General features: G+C 34.1%; 1 protein-coding gene and 1 non-coding gene across 4 annotated transcripts in view; both read left to right on the top strand.

The window, feature by feature from the left end:
• Haus6 (HAUS augmin like complex subunit 6) overlaps window positions 1-25,908 on the top strand; it is a 40,389-nt gene that overhangs the window by 5,794 nt on the left and 8,687 nt on the right. For 2 of the 3 annotated variants that reach the window (XM_046467355.2, XM_046467354.2), the window contains exons 3-14: window positions 667-745; window positions 1,962-2,094; window positions 4,304-4,451; window positions 5,600-5,665; window positions 5,977-6,025; window positions 8,926-9,096; window positions 10,982-11,175; window positions 12,131-12,257; window positions 12,828-12,930; window positions 16,802-16,883; window positions 23,450-23,516; window positions 23,880-24,056. In XM_046467355.2, coding sequence (XP_046323311.1) covers window positions 667-745; window positions 1,962-2,094; window positions 4,304-4,451; window positions 5,600-5,665; window positions 5,977-6,025; window positions 8,926-9,096; window positions 10,982-11,175; window positions 12,131-12,257; window positions 12,828-12,930; window positions 16,802-16,883; window positions 23,450-23,516; window positions 23,880-24,056 — 1,396 coding nt within the window. The remainder of the gene's footprint in view (window positions 1-666; window positions 746-1,961; window positions 2,095-4,303; window positions 4,452-5,599; window positions 5,666-5,976; window positions 6,026-8,925; window positions 9,097-10,981; window positions 11,176-12,130; window positions 12,258-12,827; window positions 12,931-16,801; window positions 16,884-23,449; window positions 23,517-23,879; window positions 24,057-25,908) is intronic. The other variant, XM_058586375.1, reaches the window with a different exon arrangement.
• Window positions 23,237-23,367, top strand: LOC124108877 (small Cajal body-specific RNA 8). The gene has a single exon (XR_006856807.1). It is a non-coding gene; the product is annotated as a small Cajal body-specific RNA 8 (non-coding RNA).

The raw sequence follows: 25,908 nt of genomic DNA, 5'->3' as shown, positions 1-25,908 counted from the left end.
AGTAACACGCTCGCCTGGCATGTGTGCGGCCCGGGTTCGATCCTCAGCACCACATACAAACAAAGATGTTGTGTCTGTCGAAAACTAAAAAATAAATATTAAAATTCTCTCTCTTTCTCTCTCTCTCTCTCTCTTAAAAAAAAAATATCTTCTCCCTTTAATATACTAGTTTATACCATCTTTATGCCTTGGTCAAGTGAATCCATTGAGAGCTTTGTCTTTTATTTTCAGTACTTTTAAATACCTGCTTCTTAATTATTTGTATGTATATGTATTAAATTTATTCATTAGTTATTCATATATATATTCCTTAATTGCACTAATCTCAACCCTATAGATAAAAATACCCAATTTCTTAGATTGGTATCTATCTAGGTGAAATGTAAGAACTTTACATTTTTTAAAATAAATATTTTTTTTTTAGTTGTAGGTGGACACAATATCTTTATTTCATTTTTATATGGTGCTGAGGATGGAACCCAGTGCCTCATGTGTGCTAGGCGAGTGCCCTACCACTGAGCCACAACCCCAGCCCCTAAGAATGTTACATTTAATCTGTTTTGCTTTAATGTTCTTAGTATAGGAAATAAATTTGATGTGATTTTAAATTTTGCTGAGTTTGATTTTTTTGAGTATATGAGTGTAATGCTATTATTATTTTTAAAGATTTTGCTGGCCTCCATTTGATCAAAAAAGTGACAGTGAATTCCGGAAACACTGCTGTGAGTGGTTAAAAAAGATTTCTGTAAGTATTCTCTTTTTGGAAGATGAAGACTTTAAGAAATTAAAAGCTGTTAAAAACTACATCTGGAGCTGAGGTTGTGGCTCAGTGATAGAGTGCTTGCCTTGCACTTATGAGGCACTGGGTTCGATCCTTAGCACCACATAAAAATAAATAAAATGAAGGTATTAAAAAAAATTTAAAAAAACTGCATTAACGTTTTGGATGTAAATCTTTTTCATTGGTATTGAGTATTCTACTACTGAGTTTCGTCCCCAGTTCTTTTTTTTTTCTTGGCTGGAAATTGAACCCATGGGTGTTTAACCACTGAGCCACATTCCCAGCCCTTTTTATATTTTATTTGAGACAGGGTCTCTTGAAGTTGCTTAGGGCCTTGCTAAGTTGCTGAGGCTGCCTTTGAACTCACAATCCTCTAGCCTTAGCCTTCCAAGCCACTGGGATTACACATGTGCATGACTACTTCTGGCTTCCAGTTCTTTTTATTTTCTATTTTGAGATAGGGTCTTAATAAATTGCCATGGCTGTCCTTGGACTTAAGATCCTCCTGCCTCTGCCTCCTGAGTCACTAGGATTATAGGTGTGCATCACTATGCCTGGAGAGAGAGAGAGAGAGAGAGAGAGAGAGAGAGAGATATTTTTAATGTTTCTAGTTGTAGATGGACACAATACTTTTATTTTATGTATTTATTTTTTATGTGGTGCTGAGGATTGAACCCAGTGCCTCACATGTGCTAGGCAAGTGTTGTACCATGAGCTACAACCCCAGCCCCTACGTAAAATATTTTTTGGCCAAGATTATTTCAGTATGTTTCTTTAAATAACATCAGTGGTTAGAGCTTATTTAATTATAATTATCTTTTTGACCAAATACATGTAGAGTTTAGAAAAACCAAACAATGTGTGGTTCAAACAGAATAATCCTGGTAAATTTTTTTATGCTTCAAAAATAGTATGATGTGAGGAGGGAGTGGGTTGGGGTGGTGATTGGCCCTCTATGCCCATTTTCCACTTTGCAATGGACTTGGATTTATTCAAGCCTTATGCTACGAGGAGGGGTTGCTAATGATTAGTACTGATGATTGAGCTTTCCCTTAAAGTAAAGTGCTCCTCATATATAGCCATTTTCAAGATTGTCACTCTTTAAAAAAAAATACTTGATATAAATATGAGAATTATTGTTGATAAGGTTTTCAACTCATCTTGTCTCTTTTCTTCATAGGCTGAATGTGGAAATAGCTTTCCTCAAGTTGTTGGTTCATTGTTTTTGTCTCCTGGTGGTCCTAAGTTTATTCATCTGATGTATCATTTTGCAAGATTTGTTGCATTAAAATATATTAAAACCAATTCTAAAAGTAAGTAAATCTTATAGTAGGATTTTTTTTGTTGTTGTTGTTGTTTTGATACCAGGGATTGAAATCAGGGGCACTCGACACTAAGCCACATCCCCAACCCTATCTTTTGTATTTTATTTAGAGACAGGGTCTCACTGAGTTTCCAAGCACCTCGCTGTTGCTGAGGCTGGCTTTGAACTCGAGATCCTTCTACCTCACCCTCCTGAGCGTGAGGATTACAGGTGGATGCCCCGTGCCTGGCTTGTTTGGTTTTGATTCTTAATTTTTTTTCTTTTTTTTTGTGGTACTGGGAATTTAATCCAGGAGTGCTTTACCACTAAGTTAAGTTGTTGAGGCCATCCTTGAACTTGGGATTCTCCTGTCTCAGCTTCCTGAGTCACTGAGATTACAGGCATGTGCCATTGTGCCTAGTGTGATTCTTAAATTGTTACTATTCTTCACAGTTTTAAAATCAAGAGGTTTTTAATAAAGCAAGATAAGTTAAAATATTAATTTACCTCAAAAATCAAATAGTTCATATTTTACTGGAATTATATGTTGAAATCTCAAAGTGAATCTTGGTTACTATTTACATTATTTTATATATGTTATTATGTTTTAATATAGGAGTTTGGCTTTCCGTAGAAGCCAGATAATAAACATTATGAGCCACCTAGAGTCTCTGTTGAATATCTCTTTGTTTTGTTTTTACAACCCTTAAATGTAGAAACCATTCTTACCTTATTGGGCTGTCAAAAATAGCAGGTGGGCCAAATTAGGCTTGCAGGTTATAATTTTTGATCTCTAATACATAGTGTTGAATGAGTTAGAGATTTATTTTTGTTCCTAGTAATGTGTTGGAAATTTCTGTTTTGAATGGATTTGATTAATTTACCAGTATGATGTATGTATACATATTTGAATACATACGCTGATATATGTGTAATGTTTGCACTGTAACTTTTTTTTATGTTGTTGACAGTGACAGTCTCACTGAATTTCTGAGGCTACTTGTGATCTTGCTACTTCAGACTCCCAAATTGCTAGGATTATGTGTGTGTGTGCCACCAGCTTGGTTATACCTCATCTCCTATTTTGGGTACCAGAGATTGAACCCAGGGTTTCTTTTTTTTTGAACCCAGGGTTTCTTAACCACTGAACCACATCCCCAGCATCCCCCGCCCCCCTTCTTTTGATATCCCTGATTGAACCCAGAGGTGCTTCAACACTGAGCCACATCCCCAGCCCTTTTTATATTTTATTGTGAGACAGGGTCTTGTTAAGTTGTTTAGGGCCTTGCTAAATTACTGAGGCTAGTTTTGAATTTGTGATCCTCCTGCTTCAGCATCATGAATTGCTGGGATTACAGGCATGTGCCATCTGCTTGGCCCTTTTTTGTTGTTTTGTTTTGTTTTGTTTTATTTTATTGTGGTGCTAGGGATTGAACCCAGGGCCTTGTGCATGCAAGGCAAGCACTCTACCAACTATTATATCTCCAGCCCTTATATTTTGACATAGAATCTCTTCAGGGCTTTGCTAAATTGCTGAGGTTGGTCTTGAACATGCAATCCTCCTGCTTTAGCCTCCTGAGTTGCTGGCTTTATAGTCATGGGGCACTGTGCCTGGCTCCTCATCTCTTTTTATCTCTCTCTCTCTTTCTCTCTCTCTCTCTCTCTCTCTCTGCCATGCTGGGGATTAAACTCTGGGCCTTGAGTATGTTAGGTTAATACTCTGCTCTGACCTACGTCCCTAGCCTTAGCTTATCTCTTTTAGTTAACTTTCCTTTCTTTGCTGTTAAAAGATCTTGTTAAAAAGCCTAATAGCTCATATATATAACAATGTGTTTGTTCAGAGAATCTCTGCCAGATAATTATATTAAAAAAACTTCGCTTTTGATAACCTTTTTAGTTAAACTAGTTTTAAAAAAGGTTATCTTGGTTTCATTAACATTTAGTTTTATCTTTTTATGTATTATGTGTGTGGTATAATAGCTTTTAAGGAATTGTTAGTTACATGATGTTTATTTCTTAAAATTAAATTTTTATTTTTTTGAGAAGGGGTTTTGCTGGGTTGCCCAGCTGGCCTTGAACTCCTAGGCTTATGTGATCCTTCTTCCTCAACCTTGTGAATGCTGAGACTACAAATGTACACCACTGCACCTGGTAAAAATTGAACACTTTTCATATTTATTAGCTTATAAGTCTGTTTTCTTATATTGTCTTCCATGTAGATTCTTCTCTACATTTTACAGAAACATTTAATGTAAAGCCACAAGATATGCACAAGTGCATGGCCAGATGGCATGTTTCACGTAACAGATTTTTACAAATTTTGCAAAGAGAAGATTATGTTACCCAACAATATCAGGAAAATGCACAGTAAGTAGTATTTTGATAGAAAATATTTCCTTTCTTTGTGAACACATGTCATCAAATGTGACTTCAGTAGAAATATGAAATTGCATTTACTATTTGTTTTGTAGTCTAGGGATTGATCTTAGGGCCTCACACATAGTAGGCAAGAGCTCTTCCACTGAGCTACAGTGAACTACACTCCCAGCCCTTTGTTTACATTTTGAAATCAGATAACTTGTGAATAAAGTATTTTTAAGCTCTAGGCATATTGTAAATGAAAGTTTAGAGAAAAGGATAAAGTCACTTTAGTTAAAAAATTTAATTTCTTATGTGCTTTTTCTTTTTTTATGAAATATATTTTTTACGCTGAAATTGTGGTCATTCTATTTTGTATCCTTTTTGGACTTGATATTTCATTCTATAAATTTTTACATTATTACTTTTTTTTGTACCAGGGATTGAACCCAGGGGCACTTAATCACAGAGCTACCTCCCCAGCCCATTTTAAAATATTTTATTTAGAGACAGAGCCTCACTAATCCGGTAAGGCTGGCTTTGAAGTGCCTCAGTCTCCAAGACACTGGGATTATAGACGGGCTCCACCAAGCGCAATTAATGTATTACTTTCAATGTGTATTTATTAGTTTTTTGAGTAGATATTTTATTAAGTAAATGCTTCTTTAAGTAGATATTCCATATTTAACTTTCTTTTTTTTTTTGCATTGCTAGGAATTAAACATAGGGCCTTGTGCATGTGAGGCAGGCATTCCACCACTGAGCTATATCCCTAGCTCCCTTAAGATAATTTTTCAAATGATCGTTACTAATAATGCTACAGAATCCTTTGAAATTACCTTAAAATGGAAATGTTGCCTGACTATATTTTATAATATTTAAGTTTACCCTCTAGATATATGAGATAAGGATAAGAGAGTAATCTTATTGACCTCCACCATTCTACTCAATGAATTCAGAATATTAGCCTACAAATTGTTGTTCATCTCAGTAGTACCTTATATGTTACATCCTCATGTAACTACTGAAGGGAGTCCAGAGTCTTGGTTGACTATTGGGTGTCTCTAGAAGCAAGGATATAAAAAGGGAATATATTTAAATGGGGTTTGATGGCTAATTGTAATGGAATTATAGTTGACATTTTATATGTTTTCCAGATTATCAGTTAAGCAAGTACGAAATTTGAGATCAGAATGTATAGAACTGCAAAACCAAATAAAAAAGTAAGTGACTTTTAGAGCTGGAATTGGCTTATATGTATTCTATAGAAGTTGCATTTTATTTGTTTGAAGAAACAGATTCTCAGAAACATTAATTAAAATAATATGTCAGTAGCTAGATGATGATAGGATTAGAGCATAGCTCTGATTTCTAATCCAGTCTTAAAAATTATTGTTGCTTTGAGCTTGAATTTTATTTTTATTATAATTTTTTAATTGGAATGACTATTAGTAGGTGGGTTTGTGGACCAATTTGGATATTAAATCACTGTGTAATTTTCTTATGACTAATTAGATTATTTAATTTTTGCTAGAATGGAACCCTGTGACGATGAAAGTAACATACAAGAGAAAATTCAAAAGGTGAGACAACTTTGAAGGGACATATTGAGTCTTTTTGACTTTTGTGATATGCGATAATTGCTTAATTGGACTATTTTTTAATATATATCTACACACACACACTTATTTATTTATTTATTTATTTATTCATTCATTCAAAGAGATAGGGTTTCACTTTGTTGCCCAGGCTGGCACTGAATTCCTGGGAGTCAGTGATCCTCTTGCCTCAGTCTCCAGAGTAGCTGGAATGATGGACATGTGCCACCATACCTGGCAACTGTATTCTATTTTCTTTTTGCAGTTTCTTTTTGTAGTAATACTACTTTTTTTTTTCTTTATGCTCTTTTTAGATGATATATAAGACAATATCAATAAGATGCTAGTAAAACTTTGAATATAATAAAAATAGTGGTTTATAATTTATATGATTAAGTACACATGCAAAATTTGTTTTAAATGATGAATTTAAAATCTTTATTCCAGCAAGAAAAATTCTGCTTGATTATAACTTAATTCCTGGTATTAATTTAGCTAAATAAAATAAATTAGCTGAAGGGAGATGGTAAATTTAGGAAAATATGAGAAGTCAAATTGAGGATTACGTGGCAGTAGAGAGGAATCTGGAAAATGTAAAGTATCTAAGGCAAAAACCAGAGGTTGGCTTTGATATGGGCTCAAAGTGTTTTCTTTTTGTTTGTATGGAATCTCTTTCAAGCTCTTTATTGTGATTCTGTGATTTTCAAGCTGCTTTGGGTATTCATTGGACTTCTTATGTACCTTTTAGCTGGAAAAGGTGAGTGCCTGCTTCAGGAAATAGTTAATCATTCAGAGAGTGTTTCTTTATTTTTTTGGTACTGAGGTTCTTTACCCCTGATCCACAAGCATTTTTATTTTTTATTTTGAGTCAGGGTCTCACTAAGTTGTGTAGGGTCTCACTAAATTGTTGTGGTTATCTTTGAACTTGTGATCCTTCTGCCTCAGCCTCCCGAGTTGCTGGGATTACAGGTGTATGCTATTGTGTAGGACAGTGAGTATTTATTGATTGCCTTCTATGTGCCAGGCATCTTCTAGATATTTGGACTACAATAATGAAGAAACAGCCAAAGTTACTTTCGTTATGGATCTTTCAATTTTGTGAATAGGAACATTCTTACTATTGAATGCAATATCACTGATGATAAATTTAATAGGTTGGTATGAAACCTATTAATATTTTACATCGTTCTGTCCTGAATATGGTTAGTATTCATTTCCCCTGAGTCCATCAGCTTTGAGTCATTAATAGACAAAATTCTAGACTTGTAAAAATTGAGAACTGGATACTGGATGATTATGAATTAGGAGGGAATCCCATCCTGTGAGACCAACAGGCCACCAACCAAGTCTATGTTTGGGGACAACTTTACCTTGTTATGCAGCACTTTAATTAGAGATATACTTCAACAGATTTTTCCAAGTAAGAAGAATACGGTAAACATGACTACACCCATGTTAGTGTAGTCTTCTCATGATTCAGATAAGATAATGAATAACCTAAATACAAAAAATGTGCAAATCATAATATATAGCCTGTCAAATCTTCAATCTAGATGAACCTTTGTTTCCAGTTTTAACTATTACAAATAAAAGTTCTAGAATGTTTTTGTTAATATTCTTATTTTAATTGATATAAATAATGATAATGCTTTTTTAGGGGTACAATGCGATATGTTGATCTTTATGTAAATTTAAAAGATTTAAAATTTAAAAGATTTAGTCAAGTGAGTAACATTGATTACCTTACCAATTTATCATTTTTTTTTGACATGGGAATGTTAAAATCTATTAGCAGTTTTGAAATATGTATTGTTAATAACTGGTCACCATGCAGTGCAATAATCCATTAAAACTTTTTTCTCTAGTCTATTTGAAACTTTTATAAATATACTATGAAAATTCTTGTATATGTATTTCTTTTTTAAATTGTTTTTTCTTTTTTTTGTTGATGGATCTTTATTTTATTATTTATATGCTGTGCAGAGGATCGAACTCAGTGCCTCAACATGCTAGGCAAGCACTCTACCACTGAGTTAAAACCCCAGCCCTTGCACAAACATTTCAGTGAACATAGGTTAATATAGGCCTGAGAGTTTCTGCTTTTAGAGAAGCATAATTATATTTTAACTTTTCTGGAATCTGAATGACTTAAGATAAATGTTTAGTAGTATTTCTTTTCTCTTGAAAACTTTTTTTATTATTTTTCTTGAAAATTCTCCATTAAGATTAATGACATTTTTAGAATACAGAAAATACTAATTGTATCTTGGTATAAAGATTTTTTTTTGAAAGTTATAATTGATCTAGATTCTTCTGAGAAATTATTTCATTTTCAAGCCCTTTAAAAGTAATATCAATGCTTTTAAACTATTAGAATTAGTAGTTTAATTTTCTCACTGGAATTCATCCCAGGAAATTTACTTATTAACTAGCAGTGAGCAAATATTTATGCTTACATTTCTTTAATATATGTATAATTATTATTATTATTATTTTTTGGTACCAGAGATTGAACATCTGAGGGACACTTCCCCACTGAGCCGCATCCCTAGCCAAATTTTGTATTTAGAGACAGGATCTCACTGAGTTGCTTAGCGCCTTGCAGTTGCTGAGGCTGGCTTTGAATTTGCGGTCCTTCTGTTTCAGCCTCCCCGCCACTGGGATTACAGACATGTGCCACTGTGCCCAGCCATTTTTCTACTTTGAGACAGAGTCTCGCTAAGCTGCTTAGGGCCTTGCTAAATTGTTGAGGCTGGCTTTGACTTGGGATCCTCCTGCTTCAGCCTCTTGAGCCACTGGGATTATAGGTGTGCACTACGGTGCCTGACTTACTGTATGTATAAACTATATGTAGACTTTGATATTTCATTTGTTTCTTTTTAAAGGTTCGGTCTTTGTGGACTTCAGTCAATGAAACACTCATGTTTTTGGAAAAAGAGAGAGAAGTTGTTAGTTCAGTCCTTAGTCTTGTTAACCAGTATGCTTTAGATGGATCTAATGTCATTATTAATATTCCAAGGCTCTTACTTGACAAAATAGAGAAACAAGTGTGTCAGGTAAGCATTAATATTTTCTAAAAAGCTTTTGGAAAAGCTCCATGCAGTGATTTTATATGTTAAGTTTGATTTTCTAGAAATATTTTTCTACTGTTTTCAAAATTTTAATTTTGTGAATATATGTAGTAAAATCTTCATAAAGAGGGTACTTTTAAAGGGGTATGTATTTATTACTGTCAACTTTTATTATTTGTCTATACCTTATACATCACACGGTATAGAGAGGACAGGATTATTTAGTAGGTAGATAGTACTGTACTAGTTCTTAATAAATTCTCAAAGAGAAAAGTTATCTCTAAAAAGTCTTCATACTGTTTTATTTTTTATCTGTCAAACATTCCATTTTATTTATTTTTTCCTCCTCTCATGGTACTGGGGATTGAACTCGGGGGTCTCCTACCTCTGAGCTACATTTCTAGCCCTTTTTGGTTTTTATTTTGGTAAAATAAGGTTTTATTTAATAAGAGTTTCATTAAGTTGCAGAAGCTGGCCTGAACTTGTGATCTTCCTATCTCAGCCTTCCATGTAGTACACTGTTGCACCCAGTTAAGATTTCTTTTAGTGTTGTGATATCCAGTGTCTGTTTTTTTTTCCTTTTTTTTAGACTGCTGATCTTAGTGTTTTTTTTTTTTTTTAATGGTTCATTTTTCTCTGTCTAGCTCGCTTGCTTGTTATTTATTTATTTATTCATTCATTCTGGAGATTGAACTCAAGGGCTTTTTACCACTGAGCTACATTCCCAATCTTTTTTATTTTGGGACTTAGTTTCTCTAAATTGCTGAGGGCCTTGCTGAATTGAGGTTGACCTCAAAGTTGTGATCTTTTTGCCTCAGCCTCCTGAATTGCTGGGAATACAGGTGTGCCCATCTCTATCTAAGCTTTTAAATGAAAAGGTTTTCCATGGTTCCTTTGATGCCTGTTTTTCTTTTCCCCTCATTACAGATCTACTTGTATTTTCTTAACAATTCCATGGTTTTTCTTACAATAATATTACCAAGTTGATATTTCTAGTTTCTGCCCTTCAACTAAATTCCATCTGGATAGTTTATTTTCTTATAGTAATCATGACTTATTTAGTATCTACTATATACATGGTATTGATTCTAACACAGGGATTACAAAGATTAAATATGGTTGTGACTCTGGAAAGCTTTAATAGGTAGCATGATAGGCCCATCAAATTCAAAGTACATAAAAACCAAGATGCATAAACTTAGATTTCTGTAGAGAATACAGGCAATAGGTATGGAGTACATTAATTATTTATAACAATAGGGAGAAGATAGGAAGCGATGAGGTCTTGGAGAAAATTACTGTAATATTCGTGGTGAAATTTATGATTTAAAAAATACTGGTAACTAGGGACTGGGGTATAGTTCATTGATAGACTACTTCATAGTATGCAAGAGACCCTGGGTTCTTGCCCAGGGTCTAGCTGTGCAGGCCAAATGGACATGACCCAATTTTGGAAGCAGCTTTTAGGAGTCATCAGTTTGTAACTCTTTTTTTAAAAAAAATTTGTTTTAGTACTGGGGATTGAGCCCAGGGCTTTGCACATGTTAGGCAAGTGCAAAGCTATACCCCCAGCCCAGATTTTAACTTTTGATTAAAAAATGAACTCCTGATCTCTTTGCCAAACTGCTCTTTCTTCTAAATCTTGATTTTTTTCTTTCCATCTGTTTGATTTCTTTTACTCTGGTTTTCAACCTTTGCAACATATAAAAATGTAGCATGATGGTATATTAGTTAGATTGAAATTATTTATAAAGTTTTGTGTTAGGGTGAGCTTTTTATGTAACAGTAAAAAGATAGATATATTTATGTAACAATTTATTATCTGAGGAACCTATAGTTTTTTACTTTTTTTCCCCCTTTGATTCTTTAGATGCATATAGGAAGTGTTTATGAGGCTGGAAAATTGAATCTCTTAACAGTAATTCAGTTGTTAAATGAAGTCCTGAAAATAATGAAATATGAACGTTGTCAGGCTGACCAAGCAAGATTGACAATAGACCTTCACTACCTTGAAAAAGAGACCAAATTGCAGAGGGAAAGATTATCAGATCTGAAGCATATGAGGTACACTAGAAAGATCTTTTTTTAAAATTTTAGTATGAGAGGAATAGACTGGCTTTCTCAGCAAAATTCTTGTATAGATAATGCCTGTTCAGCTTTGTCAAACAAGTGTGAAATTTTTAATGTAACTTTGTAATCAACCCAGACCCATGAAGTAGAAAGTTAATGCAGTTTTTTCTTCTTTATATGGAATACATTATTTTTCACTGATAATTTATGAAATAATTTTAACTTTTCTCCTTTTGTGTATGTGTGCGCATATATATGTCATATAATAATAAAACTGAACTTCAGCAAAGGTTTTTTTTTTTATACTGGAGATTTAACCCCAAGGCTCTTTACCACTAAGTTATATCCCCAGCCCTTTTTATTTTTTATTTTGAGATAAGGTCTCACTAAGTTGCTTAAGGCCTCACTAAATTGTTAAGGATGGCCTCTAACTTGCCATCCTCTTGCCTAAGCCTTTGAAGCTGCTGGGATTATAGGCATGTACCACTGCGCCTGGCCAGAAAATTTTTTTTTTTTTTTTTAGTTGTAAATGGACACAATACCTTTATTTATTTTTATGTGGTACTGAGGATCAAACCCAGTGCCTCAGTGTGCTAGGCAAGCACTCTACCACTGAGTTACAACCGCAGCCTGAAAAATTTTTATATTTGAAAAGAAAGACTGGTAGTTATAGACTGCATTTAGGAACAGAGCATGGGCGTAGAATTCCCCCTGAAGAAGAAAAATTGTATTTTTAAGGTACATGGAATAGATGTTTGATTGCTGTCTGGTTTTAAAAGGAGAAAGGGTATTTTAAACTCTGAATATTCATTTGAGAGCTTATTTGATTGATTTTGTGTTATATTGGTTAAACTTTCTCCTTACCTACTAGTGTTGCTGTTTTCTTAAATTTCACTCCATTTTTTTTTTGTATATTCATGTTTGAATAGTTTTTTTTATGCTATCATAGGTGTAAAATAAAAGAAGATCTCACAACTATAAGACATTCTATTATTAGAAAGCAAGGAGAGTGGTGTAAAAAATGGGAAGAGTTTCTTGGTTTGTCTCCTTTCAATCTAATTAAAGATTGGACTCCAGTAAGTAACATTGATTTGCCCTTTGGAGAGTAGTTTAGTTTTGGTAACTTTTTGATTTACCATGTTACAAATGTCCTTGAAACCCTATGTGTGTTATCATCTCTGACTCTGAGTCTAAAGTTCAAGTTTTGATTTCTGTAATTTTTTAAAATATGTGATAGACTTTTCATTAAGCTAATGTTGTCGTTTATAGTTAATTTTTTTAAATTCAGAGGGTTGTATTAAAAAGAAAATGAAGGTGGGTGGGGTGGTATGCCTGTAATCCCAGATACTTGGGAGGCAGAGGCAAGAGGATTGCAAGTTCAAGGCCAGCCTGGTTTACCCTGTCTCAGAAAACTAACACGAAAACAACCCCAGAAAAACTGCATGTGAGATACCATGATATCTGAGACATAGTTGGAGGACAAAGTGATCCCCTTGTTTGTAATATTGTACTCTTTGGTTTAGAAACAGTATGGGATATATACTTTGTAATTCTAGTTTTGCTTGGAAAAGAATCATTTGTATATTATCATTGTTATTGTAGTAATTAGCATGTTTACTTCAAAATTGTGAATTCTGTATTTAAAGGCTGTGGATCTTTTACCACCTATGTCTCCGCTTTCGTTTGATCCTGTGTCAGAGGAAGTATATGCAAGGAGTATTCTTTTTCAGTATCCTGCTTCACTACCAGGTTGGTTATTTATCTTTTTCTCTTTTAATCCTCATTCTGTCATTATTATTATTATAATGTTTCTTTATATTTATTGCTTTTGTTCTCCATTTGTTTTTTATTGTGGTGAAATGAACATAACATAAAATTTACCATTTCATTCATTGCACAGTGTACAACATGGTAACATTTAGTCAATTTATAGTTGCGCAATCATCATCACTCTCTAGTTCCAGAACATTTTCATTGTCTTAAAAGGAAATCTCTTACCCATTAAGAAGTTGCTCCCTATTTTCTCCTCTTCCACTCTATGGCACTATACTTCCTGTTGCTATAGATTTTCCTATTTTGAATATTTCATACAATAAAAATCATACAATATGAGTTGTTTTTTTTTAAGTTGTAGATGGGTACAATACCTTTATTTTTTGCTCAGGTAGTTTATTTTTATTGAACCCAGGGCCTTATGCATGTGAGGCTTGTTCATGTAGTTTTTTATGTGGTGCTGGGGATCAAACCCAGTGTCTCCTGCGTGCTAGGCAAGTGCTCTACCACTGAGCCACAACCCCAGCCCAAAGTTTTTTTTTTTAATCTGTTGCTTACACAGTTTTTCACTTTACATACAATGTTTACAAGGTTCGTCCATTTTGATGAACGTGGGTATCAGTCCTTATTTTCTTTTTCCTTTTTTGTTTTTTTGAGACAGGGCCTTGCTGTGTTGCCCAGCCTGTCTTTTGATTCCTGGGTTCAGGTGATCGTGCCTCAGCCTACCAAATAGCTGGTACAACATGCATGTTCCACTGTGCCTAGCCTTAAAAATTCCTTTTATAGTTCGCTAGTTATCTTTTAGATATATATTTGATCTGCTTTTTTTTTTTTTGGTACCAGGGGATGGAACTCAGAGGCACTTGACCTCCGAGTCACATCCCCAACCTTTTTTCTTTTTATGTTGAGACACTGTCTTGCTAAGTTGCTGAGGCTGGCTTTAAATTCACATCCCTCCTTCCTCAGCTTCCTGAGTTGCTCTGCTGTGCCCAGCTCGATCTGCCTTTTGACCTATTTTTAGTATTTAATCTTTATGAATACTTAATTTCTAGATGCCTTATTATGCTTCTTTTTCAAAATTTGATTTTTTTATGGTCTTCTTTCATTATGGCTTCTTTTGTTTTCTTTTTTGCTAATTATTTTATTTTTTTGTTACTGGAGCTTGAACCCAGAGCTGCTTTACTTTACTACTGAGCTACATCCCCAGTTCTTTTTATTTTTTATTTTTTTTTATTTTTTATTATTTTTTTTTTTTTTTTAGAGAGAGAGAGAGAGAGAGAGAATTTTTTAATATTTATTTTTTAGTTCTCGGCTGACACAACATCTTTGTTTGTACGTGGTGCTGAGGATCGAACCCGGGCCGCACGCATGCCAGGCGAGCGCGCTACCGCTTGAGCCACATCCCCAGCCCCAGTTCTTTTTATTTTGAGATAGTTTGACTAAGTTGTTTAGACTCTCATTAAGTTTCTGAGGTTGGCCTCAAACTTGAGATACTCCTAAGTCTCCTGAGTTTTTGGGATTACAGTTGAGTACCCTAGCACCTGGCTACTAATCATTTTAAATATACTGATTTTGTCTTTTTAATTTTTCTGTCTTCTGTCTTGCTTATTTGTGCTTCTATATGTTCTGCTTGCCAGTGCTCATGGTTTTTTGCTTTGCATGAGAAAGGTGATCATGATTTCAACTTTACTGAGTCTCTTTACCTCTGAAGGATTCTTGGGAGCTCTGGGTTATAAAATAGCCTCTATAGGTTACTATATAGATATAGATTTTTCTTTTGAATTAGACCAGTTAATGTCTTTGGGATTCCTATAACAAGTAACCATTATAATTTTGGATTTTATACCTCCTTTTGAGTAGTAAAGGTTTTAAATTTCTTTCATTCCCTCCCCCCAACTCAGGTATAGCAAGAATCTTTATACTTCTTCAGTCCAGGTGGCAGAATTTTTATAATCCCTTTTGAGGATTAGAGAGCAGCTCTTTCAGTATCCTGGCTTTATGTCAGTCTCTCATTTCAGATCCCAGCTTGAGTGGCTTCAGAATTTAGCCAGATAGGCATAAATTTTCCAGTGTCCAGACCCTAGAGCCTGCCTGCTTTTATCAGATGCCCTTTCTTAGTTTGAGCTTGCCATTCTGATCAGACTTTCTGTCTTATGTTGATATTTATTTGTTCTTTTAGTTCCTTTATTTTTCTTAATTGAATTCAGCAGTTCTAGTGTACTTATGGTAGGGTACCAATTAGTGTCTGTTTCTGTTTGGTTTGCCCTCTTATGAGTTCAGTTTTATTTTTTTATCTTTCAAATGTCTTATCCTCACATTTTCTATTTTCACATCTAGTTCTCATTTCTTTCTTTCTTTTTTTTTTGTTTAAATATTAGTGCTAGTAATTGAACCCAGGACCTCATGCATGTTAGGCAAGAGCTTTACCACTGGGCTACACCCCCAGCACATCATTTCTTACTTGAAATTATATTCAGTCTAGTTATGCTATCTCCAATATTCAATTTGTTCCATATACACAATGGCTGTCAGTGGTCTTACTTTAACATAAATATGGTCCCTTTCATTTTCTGATATAAAACACATTAATAGCTTCTTATCATTAGGGGGAAGAATTTGAAATGCTTACCAATTTTTACCTTTCAAGCTTTCTTACATGCCAGAATAAATGTTTCAACTCTGGCTCCCTACAATAGATGGTGTTTATAGTGGTGTATAATAATTTTTGTTCATGATTTTTCTACCAGTTTTGTAGTAGAGTTGTATTTGTGCTTATTTTGGGGATGTTTATAAGCATTAGCGCAGTTTCGTTACAATTAGTAGGTGCCTGAAGGTGAAAATGTTATAAGAAATGGCATGTTTATAATGATGGATTAAGAGGAAAACTTTGCATAGTATTTACATTGGCTTCTGATACAGTGACATTTGGGACACATGTGCAAATAGGGAAGCCTTTTGGAAACTAACATGTTGAAAGAGGAGTAGTCCCTGCAATATCAAATCCTATGTAGCATAACCCTGGCTTTCTTCACTAGTCTCATTTCCCTTTATGCCTCCGTGGTATATATCCCCTAACCCAGTGCTATAGGGCATAATCCCCATGCTACAGTACCATATTCTCTCAATGCCTTCATACCTCTTCCCTCTCCCCAGTTTGGGCCAGGTGTCTCTTCTGACTTCTTGCTTTTTGTACATACTTCTGTATACTAACACTTAGTAGTATCACACTTCATTCATCACTTGACTGACTCACTAGAAGCATGGTCTCTCCTTTCTTTTTCCCATTGTTAGTACAGTAGTGGCACATAGTTATTCAATGATAAGATGATGAGTAAATATTTAGATTGATTGCTGCATAAAAACTGTGCCAAGTATGCTAAACACTAGCTTTTTGGCCTTGCTGGCTTATGTGCTATTACATGATTTGTGTACTTAAACAGGAAACATAGTTATATAACACTGGAAAATTTATGGACTGTCAGCTTTTGGAAATTTTGTTTTAGTATGAGTTTCCGGTTCAGTTGTCTGTTTTGTTTGTTTTTTGCATGACTGTGTATCAAGGTCATAGCCTTGCACATGTAGCAATCTTTTTATAAAAGCTTACTATTTAGATGTGCTGTATTACTTTTGTGCCTATCACTTTACCTTAACAATTGGATAATTCTTTTCTTATTAAGTGTTTGTTATCTTCTGATTTCTTCTGTTCTGGGGCTAAGAGACTACTTATCTAATAGGTGTGAAGACTGGGGTTTAATCCCCAGAACTGTACAAAAAAATAAAAAGGTTTTAGAATTTCAAGAAATACTTGAACATGTATGAACATAAGTAATTATTTTTTCTACTTTAGATATACCTAAGCAACATAATGAAGAAAAGGATCACAAAGCAGACATTGATACCTTGATAGCTGTGTGTGATCTAGCTAACAGGTAAAACAAATTTGATATTTATATTGACTTTCTATATATTTTTTAAAAAGATTTGTTCTTTTTAGATCTACATGATAGTAGAGTATGTTTTGACATATGTACATGGAGTATACCCATTCTTGTGGTTGTACATGATGTGGAGTTACATGGTCAAATATGCATATCCAAACATAGGAAAATTATATCCAATTCATTCTACTGTCTTTCTTATTCCTGTCTTCTCTTTTCCCTTCATGGTCCTTTGTCTAATCCACTGAATTTCTATTCTTCCCTCTCCACACCTTTTTGTGTGTTAGCATCCGAATATCAGAGAGAACATTTGGCCTTTGTTTTTTGGGGAGATTGACTTATTTCACTTAGCATGATAATCTCCAGGCCATCCATTTTCCCATGAAAGACATAAAGTCATTCTTTTTCATGGCTGAGTAGTATTCCATTGTGCACATATATACACCATATTCTTTATCCATTCTTCTGTTGAAGGGCACCTACGTTGGTTCCATAACTTAGCTATTGTGAACTGAGCTGCCATAAACATTGATGTGACTGCGTCAGTGTAGTAGTGTAGTTTGATGATTTTCAGTCCTTTAGGTATAAACCGAGGAGTGGGATAACTGGATCAAATAGTGGTTACATTCCGAGTTTTCTGAGGAATCTCCATACTGCTTTCCAGAGTGGTTGCACCAATTTGCAGTCCCACCAGCAAAGTATGACTGTACCTTTTCCCCCACATCTTTGCCAACACTTATTATTGTTTGTATTCTTGATAATTGTCATTCTGACTAGAGTAAGATGAGATCTCAGTGTAGTTTTAACTTGCATTTCTCTAATTGGTAGAGATGTTGAACATTTTTTATATTTCTTGATGGATTTTATTTCCTCTTTTGTGAAGTGCCTATTCTGTGAAATGCCTTTGCCCATTTATTGATTTGGGTTAGTTGATTTTTTTGGTGTTAAGTGTTTTGAGTTCTTTATATATCTTGGAGATTAATGCTCTATCTGAAGTGCAGGTGGCAAAGATTTTCTATAGTAATTTTAGTCCCATCTTAAGCTAATTTCGAAACTTTTCTACTAAGTTTCCAAACTTTACTATATAACTGCCCTATCTTAACCAGGCAGTATTTATACTTTATAGTAGACCCACATTTTCAGAAAAGATTTAGCATTTATGATGCATGGGCATTTTTTTTCTCCATCTGTAGTTTAAATATTGTATTTCATGGGGATAATCTGATATTAAAGAAAAAAATGTATATAGAAATTATCTAATGTAAGTTTTGGAAATTTTGCCATTTTTTTGTACTTGTGAACTTTTGAAAACATTCTGTAAAAACTTAACTAGAAGTCAAGAATTTGGGAATCTTTGAGATCATCTAGTTTGATAACTGAATTTAATTCAGGCTTTGGTTCGTTCAGCTGTTTCCCATTTCAGCTTGTTCAGTTATCTATATTGTGTACTGAGGCTTTTGACAAACCACTTGCTAAAAATTTTTCTATGGTTTCAGAAAATATTGGGAGACTCTGATTTACTCTCACCCCCAAATTTAACATATGAAAATCCTAAACTTACTTTGTTAGTTTCCTTCAGGAGTAGTCCTATTTTCTTTATTGCCCATTTTCTCTGTTATCTCATTTTGGCTCTTAAAACTGATGCCAGGTTACATATATATAAATCCCTAAGTGTATGTAATTTACTAGTGGAATATATTTGGTCTTTATTGAGATTATTAAGCATTGTAAAGGAGCAATAGAATTAAGACATACTGAATAGATTATTTATTATTATTTTTATTGCCATATGACTGTGGGTTTTTTTTTTTTTTTTGGTATTGGGGATTGAATCCAGGGGTGCTTAACCACTGAGCCACATCTCTAGCCCTTTTTATGATTTGAGACAAGGTCTTGCTAAGTTGCTTAGGTCTTGCTAAGTTTTAGAGGCTGGCCTCAACCCTGTGATCCTCCTGCTTCAGCCTCCTGATTCACTGGGACTGATGGCGTGCATGCCACCACACCTGGACATTTGACTTTAATGGGTATCTTTCAGTTCACCTTCTCCAAGTAGATGAGGGATAGATATGAAAATAAAATTATTAGGAAAGTTAAATCAGAAAGCTCTATAAGTTGTGTGCGTTGGCACCTATCTGTAATTCCGGTGACTACAGGCCAGCTTGGGAAGTTAGAGAGACCTTGTCTCAAAATAACATTAAAAAGGGCTGGAGATGGTGATCGGGAGTAGAGTATCTCTGGGTTCAATTTCCATTATTGTGGGGAAAAAAATAATTCTAAATTTCACATGAAGTAGTTTTCATTATATATATTTTTAGAAAGTTGAAATACTATAACTAGAGTCAAAACTTTTGTGTGAAATTGAGCCATTTGCAGTTGCCTCTGTAATAACTTTCTTGTTCATAGGAGGTCAGTGTTAGTTGTGGAATTTTTTTTTTTTTTTTTTTGGTGGTGCTTGGGATAGAACCCAGGGCCTTGTGCATTTGAGGCAAGCACTCTACCAACTGAGCTATATTTCCAGCCCTATCTCTTTTTTCTTAAGTTTGGATTTGTTGTTGATTCTCTGAATACTTAAGGAAAAATAATAAAATCTCTGAAGATCTAGTGTTGATAGTAGAGTATTAGCTTGCCCAATTTATCCTCATGTCACAATTTTCTTATAGCATGCCAGGAGGGTATATTTGGTACTTATCAATCTTAGTTATTTTCTTGGTTTGTCTTCCTTTGAGAGGGCAAATTAAGTATTTCAATTAAAGTCTTTTGTTGAACTATAGATTGATGGAGGTACTAGATTAATACATAAATTGAGTTTTATTCATGAATGTTATTGAACCTTGATTCCTTTTTAGAAAATTGTATAGTAATATATACTATCAATTCTATACAGGAGATAGACATTCAACCCTTAAAAGGTAGTTCGAATGTAGTCTTTTAATATAGAAAAAAGGAGACATATTAAGTATTCTTTGATGTTCACATTTTTCCTCTTTTAATCTCCTGGGTCTTTAAATTACTTTGATACTTTTAAAAATTATAGGTTTGGGATATTGAAGGGTGTTTAGGCAAAGGATTCCTCCCTCTCTCTCTCTCTCTCTTTCTTCCTTTCTTCACTTATTGGTTCTGGTGATTGAACTCAGACTGTGGTTCTGAGCTATATCCCTAAGCCCTTTTTATTTTGAGACAGGGTCTTGCTGAGTTGCTCAGGGCCTCGCTTAGTTGCTGAGGCTAGCTTTGTACTTGCAGTTCTCCTACCTCAGCTACCCAAGTCCCTGGCATTATAGGCATATGCCACCACACTCTGCTAGGGAAGGCTTTTCATGGTGAGGAGTAAAATGCTTAATGGGATGTGAAAAGTTAGTATTGTTAGCAGAACAGAAGACCTGTGAGGAGTTGAGTTTCTAGGATGTAGAATAAATTATATTGCTTAGAATTCTTCACTCTTAAAGGTATTTGTGAGGCTGCGTGTGGTGACTCATGCCTGTAAATCCCAGTGGCTTGGGAGGCTGAGACAGGAGGACGGCAAGTTCAAAACCAGGCTCAGCAACTTAGTGATGCACTAAGCAATTCATTGAGATCTTGTCTTTAAATAAAATATTAAAAAAGGGCTGGAGGTTTAGCTCAGAGGTTAATCACTCCTGGATTCAATCCCTGTACTTTGTTCATGTGTAATATGGATAGACTATGCTTATTGAATGAAAAGAAAATCCCCTTTTCTGAATAGTTCAGCATTTACTCAAAATTTTAAGTTTGTAATACTATCATCTTACATTATTGGGAAATTTATATGTGAATATGGTTGATATAACTATTCAATTAAAAATCTGGAAAGAATGTAGATTTAGAATATGTTGTTGGCCCTTTCATATGCAGTTATCATTTACACGTATCAAAACAGTCTTCTCCATAAATGTCATTGCTGGTTTTGACGTAGTGAGCTTATGGAGGCTGCACCATACTTAAAACTGAAGTTCAGTGATTGGTGATTCCTTCTCTGTCACTATGGTCACTATTTTTCTTTACAATGGTTTTGGGGAAGTTTCCATGTTGTTTCTAGTGGTGATGATGATGCTGTTCTTGACCCTTAATGTCTACATTTTCTCCTTTAGTTAACTTTGAAGATAGGGTAGTATAATATTAAGATGTCAGCTGAACATTGTTAGTGTTAGAATTGAATTTCAATCTCACCTTTCTTCTTGTAATAATTTCTATTATTTCTCAGCTATCTAGATATAATGTAGCAACAATAGTAAATTAAAGTGAAAAAAATTGCCTAAAATTTCTATGAAATCACTTGTCACATTTTTTTCCTTTGAATTTCTTTTCTAGAGTTTATATGGAATCATATAAATTTAGTTCTAACAAAGAATGGATACTGTCATGTTCTAAAATACAAAGTTTATATAATATTAGTATAGTGTAAACAGTTTTGTGTTTGTCTCTATATTTTAATGAGCATTATGTTAACTAATTTCCACTTAATGCTTTGTACCATTATGTTTGTTTTTAGACGTTTATATTTATTTCTCCCTTTGAAAAAAAATTCTTATAAAAAGAATGCTGCTTTTTTTTTTTTTTTTTTTGGGAATTGCTCTTTCTTTGGCATAAATGCCATGATGGGATCAATACCCTTTCTTTTGGTCTGTTACAATGCTTTGATTTTATGGGTCTTGCTTGGCATGGAAATAGATAGTGAATTAGGAATGAGCTAGGGCTGCTTTAGCAGTGTCTTTGGTTATAATGTTAGCAGATCTAATAGCATGTTGCCAATTCAGAAATGTGAGAGAGGAGGGTATAAAATGCATTTCTATTGTTCTCTATTACAAGGCTCCACAAGAGTGATTTAAATAGAAACAATTGTTGTCACCCAAAGAACCCTATCCTCAAATGACATTTACTCATTGATTTGGTCAGTCCATCAAACAATTAATGTGTATGTATTGCACTATCTCACACTAAACTATGCTACCTGGGAATAGCTTTTGGGAAGAATGTAAACCTTTGTCCCCTTGTCTCAATCAATCTGGCACCTTAATGACATTGGTCAATAAATTATTGGCCCTGTTTCAGAGAGCTTTTTGATGATTTTAATGTGAAATTTAGGGAAATATAATAGCCCTTTACCTTTGATACCTGCCTCTTTCCTGTTACAGCCAGCTTCATCATATCTTGTTAATGCTAAATTGAACCTTCAGCAATTGTAGTGACTTTGAATTGTGTTTGGAGGATACAAGAAGATTCCAAGAGTGCATATATGAAAACATTTGAAAAATTAATCTGGGTATTGTGTTACATACCTGTAATCCCAGCAACAAGGGAGGCTAAAGTTAGAGGATCTCAAGTTTGAGGCCAACCTGGCAATTTAGTGAGATTTTGTTTCAAAATAAAAAAATAAACATGCTTGGGTTGAGGTTGTAATTCAGGTATTGTGTCCCTGGGTTTAATCTTCAGCACTGCAAAAGCGTGCGCACACAGACACACACACATATTGGCTAATATACTTGCAAAAGCCCTTAATTTTGTACTTACGGCTGTGAAAAAGCTCAGTACTATATGCTTGCTGTTGACAGTGGTCTCTTTGGTAATCCTGTTTTTTAAATTACCTAGGGTAGAAAAGCTTTTGACCTTTGAATTTAAAAGATCTTTTGAGGTCAAGATCAAATGGTTAGTTTTTTTTTTTTTTTTTAAGTATCAATGGATCTTTTATTTATATTTATATCAAACCCAGGGCCTCACACATGACAGGCAAGCATTCTACCACTGAGCCATGGCTCCATCCCCCCTCAAATGGTTACTTTAAAGTTATCATTTCCTTTAAGGTTTTAAAATTTAATAAGTTACTTTTTTTAGTATTCATTCAAATGGGCAGGGGATCTAAAAGTTTAAAGAATAAACATACAGATTACAGTGAATGAAAACTGAATAAACTCATGACTTGATATGTAACATATTTGCAATTAAGCAATATTTAGCATGAGAAATTGATTTTGAAGACATGAATTATCAAAAGAATCTTAAATACTTTGCTACAATGAAATTCTGTGATCTGGACCCTGTAAACCTTGTAATATTGCTGTTCTAATAAATTGAATCTGTTTTAAGCCTTTTTCAAGTTTTTGAGTGTTCATCAGGTTATTTAGCCCTTTTAAAAAATGCTATTGACTTGGGGCTGGGGTAATAGCTCAGTAGTAGAGCGCTTGCCTCACACTTGTGAGGTACTGGGTTCGATCCTGAGCACCACATAGAAAATAAATAAAAAAGTAAATAAAATAAAGATATGTGTCCATCTAAAAAATATTTAAAAATGCTATTGACTTAAAACATATATAGCAAGTAAGTAAAATGTGAATTGGGAGGCTGATACACAAATTGGGCTGAAATACTGCTCTACTTGTCACCATACCTCCCTAGAATAAACTGCCTTTTGATGACCGGGACGAATTGAGTGAAATCGTAACGGACAGATACGGGGCAGACAGTTTTTAAAAAATATTAAGATACATCAAGTGAATGGAATTTTTTTCTACTTGTAACTTGAATTTGCTATTGTTTTTTCCTTTTAGTTCTGCCTCTTTCCTGTTACAGCCAGCTTCATCATCAGATAGAAACAATGTTACACTACTTGAAAAGGTATATTCTGAAACAATTGATTCTGACTGTACTAAATGATATTATTTTTGTTGCTATAATAGTTTTATTAAATTTAATTTCTGTTTTCTAATTTCTCAGTGTTTGTATATTTTATGCCATTTCTGTTTATATGTTTTTTTGCCAAGTGGAACTATTGGAATTATTTAACTCTGCTAGTGAACATATAATTTTATGACATTATTAACATTTTTTGGGTTCATGATTTTACACATGAATGTTTAATGAAAAAAAGCTTCAATATATCTTAAAAGAACAAATTAAAAAAATTAAAAAGAAAAAGCTTCAAGATCGGCCATGATTAAGGTTTTAATATTACATGTCTTTTTTCTTTATGATATGAAGATGAGAACTCCCAAAGAAAAAAATGAAACACTATCTAAGAAAACACCAGAATTTAAAGTGGAAGATTCTTCAGTATCAGATGTTGCAAAGAATACAGAGACTAGAGCATTTGAAGGGTCTCTGGCTCCCCCAAAAAGTGATCCTTTCCAAAAAGAGCAAGATCATCTGGTAGAAGAGGTTAGAAAAAGACTGTTGATAAGTATACTTAAATACCTTTTTGCCACTCAATGATGTTGGAATCAGTAGTGAAGTACAGTTAATTTGCAGTTAACTGAGGTTGGTTGGGGGAAGGGAGATCACAGATAATAAAAATCTTGGTTAATGCAAAATTGATACCATCCTAAAAGTAGAAATAGATTGCTTATAAATGTACTAAGATTACATCCATGTTTTAGAACTCCATCTCCATTCTACAAATATCATCCAAAAGTATAAAAATCCTAGGGTGATGATACATATCTGTAATTACAGTGACTTGGGAGGCTGAGGTAGGAGGATCCCAAGTTCAATGCCACCGCAGCAACTTAGTGAGGCCCTAAGCAACTTAGCAATGCCCTGTCTCAAAAAATAAAATGGGGTTGGAATGTATCTCAGTGGTTGAGTGACCCTGGGTTCAATCCCCAGTACCAAACCAAACCAAATCAAACAAAAACCCCAAAATATAAAAATACTTCTTTCATATTTTAGGGATTAACCATTACATAGTTTTAAATATTTTTTAATGTTGCTTTTTTTTTTAATATTAAAACAAGGAATATTTAGAGGTTTTTTTGGTTTGTTTCCTAAATATTTTGAAAGTGATTACATACATTGCTGTTCATGAACTCAGTTTTCTAGCTAATCCTGCCCCTTAATTCTATTCTCCTTTTCACTAGTAATTGAACAGATTATACCTCTATTGCTCAGTACTACAGAACTCAGCTTACACAAATTACTTGTCGATCATTCACTAATATTATTTTTAATACATGTTTTCCATAACATACCTTAGCAATATTTGGATTTAGTTAAGCATATGTTTTTTGTTTTTTATTTTTGTTGATACTTAGTTAATAGAGTGCTATTTCATACACTTTCTTATCTTTACTTTAGAATGTATCCCTATTGCTCACTAATTTGGATATGATAATGAGGTTTTTGGCAAGGAAGTATATTGTCAGAATGTATTCTTTTTGTTAATAGAGATATTATTGTGCAAATGGATTATAAGGAGAATCTGTTTGCTTTAAAATAGTCATTTGAGTGGGTATAGAGTAGTCAAATCCAAAGATGTGGCAGATAGTAACTTAGATCACTGTCCATACCACTAATAAATCTTCCCAAGTATGAATCTGTTTTTCTACACTGTTTTCTAGTGGGTTATCCATTTAAGATAATGAAAATATTGTTTTATGTTTTATTTCACTCCAGATGATGTATACATAGTACCTTGGAGTTTCATTGTTGTTTTTTTGTGTGTGGTACTAGGGGCCCTCTACACTGAGCTAACTCCTCAGTCCCCTGCCATTTTAAAAAAAAATTTTTTTTTTCGTAGTTGTAGATGGACAGCAGGCCTTTATTATATTTGTTTATTTTTATTTGGTGCTGAAGATCCAACCCAGTACCTCACACGTGTGAGGCAAGCGCTCTGCCACTGAGCTACAGCCCCATCCTTCTCCAGCCCTTTTAATTTAATTTAATTTTTATTTTGAGACAGTCTCCCTAAGCTGCTGGTAGGCTTGAATTGCAATCCTTTGGTCTCAGACTCTTTTGAGTAGCTGGAATTACAGGTGTATGCCATGGTACCTGGCTCATGTTTTTTTTTTTTTGCCATCTGCTTTGGGGGGATCTGCTGACTGTGAAGTGCTTATTCTTTTTTATTTTTTGTTTATTTATTTTTCAGTACTGGGGATTGAACCCAGTGGCACTTTCCCACCGTTAGACAACCCCAACCCTTTTTATTTTTTATTTTGAGACAGGATCTCATTAAATTGTCCAGGATGGCCTGGAACTTCTGCTTCAGCTTCTCAGCGGAGTGGCATTGCACTTT

Source organism: Marmota monax, unplaced genomic scaffold (genome assembly GCF_021218885.2).
Source record: "Marmota monax isolate L192 unplaced genomic scaffold, Marmota_monax_Labrador192_F-V1.1 WCK01_AAM20220418_F8-fsc00033, whole genome shotgun sequence".
Classification (NCBI taxonomy): Eukaryota; Metazoa; Chordata; class Mammalia; order Rodentia; family Sciuridae; genus Marmota; species Marmota monax.
This window is presented reverse-complemented; position numbering and strand designations above follow the sequence as displayed.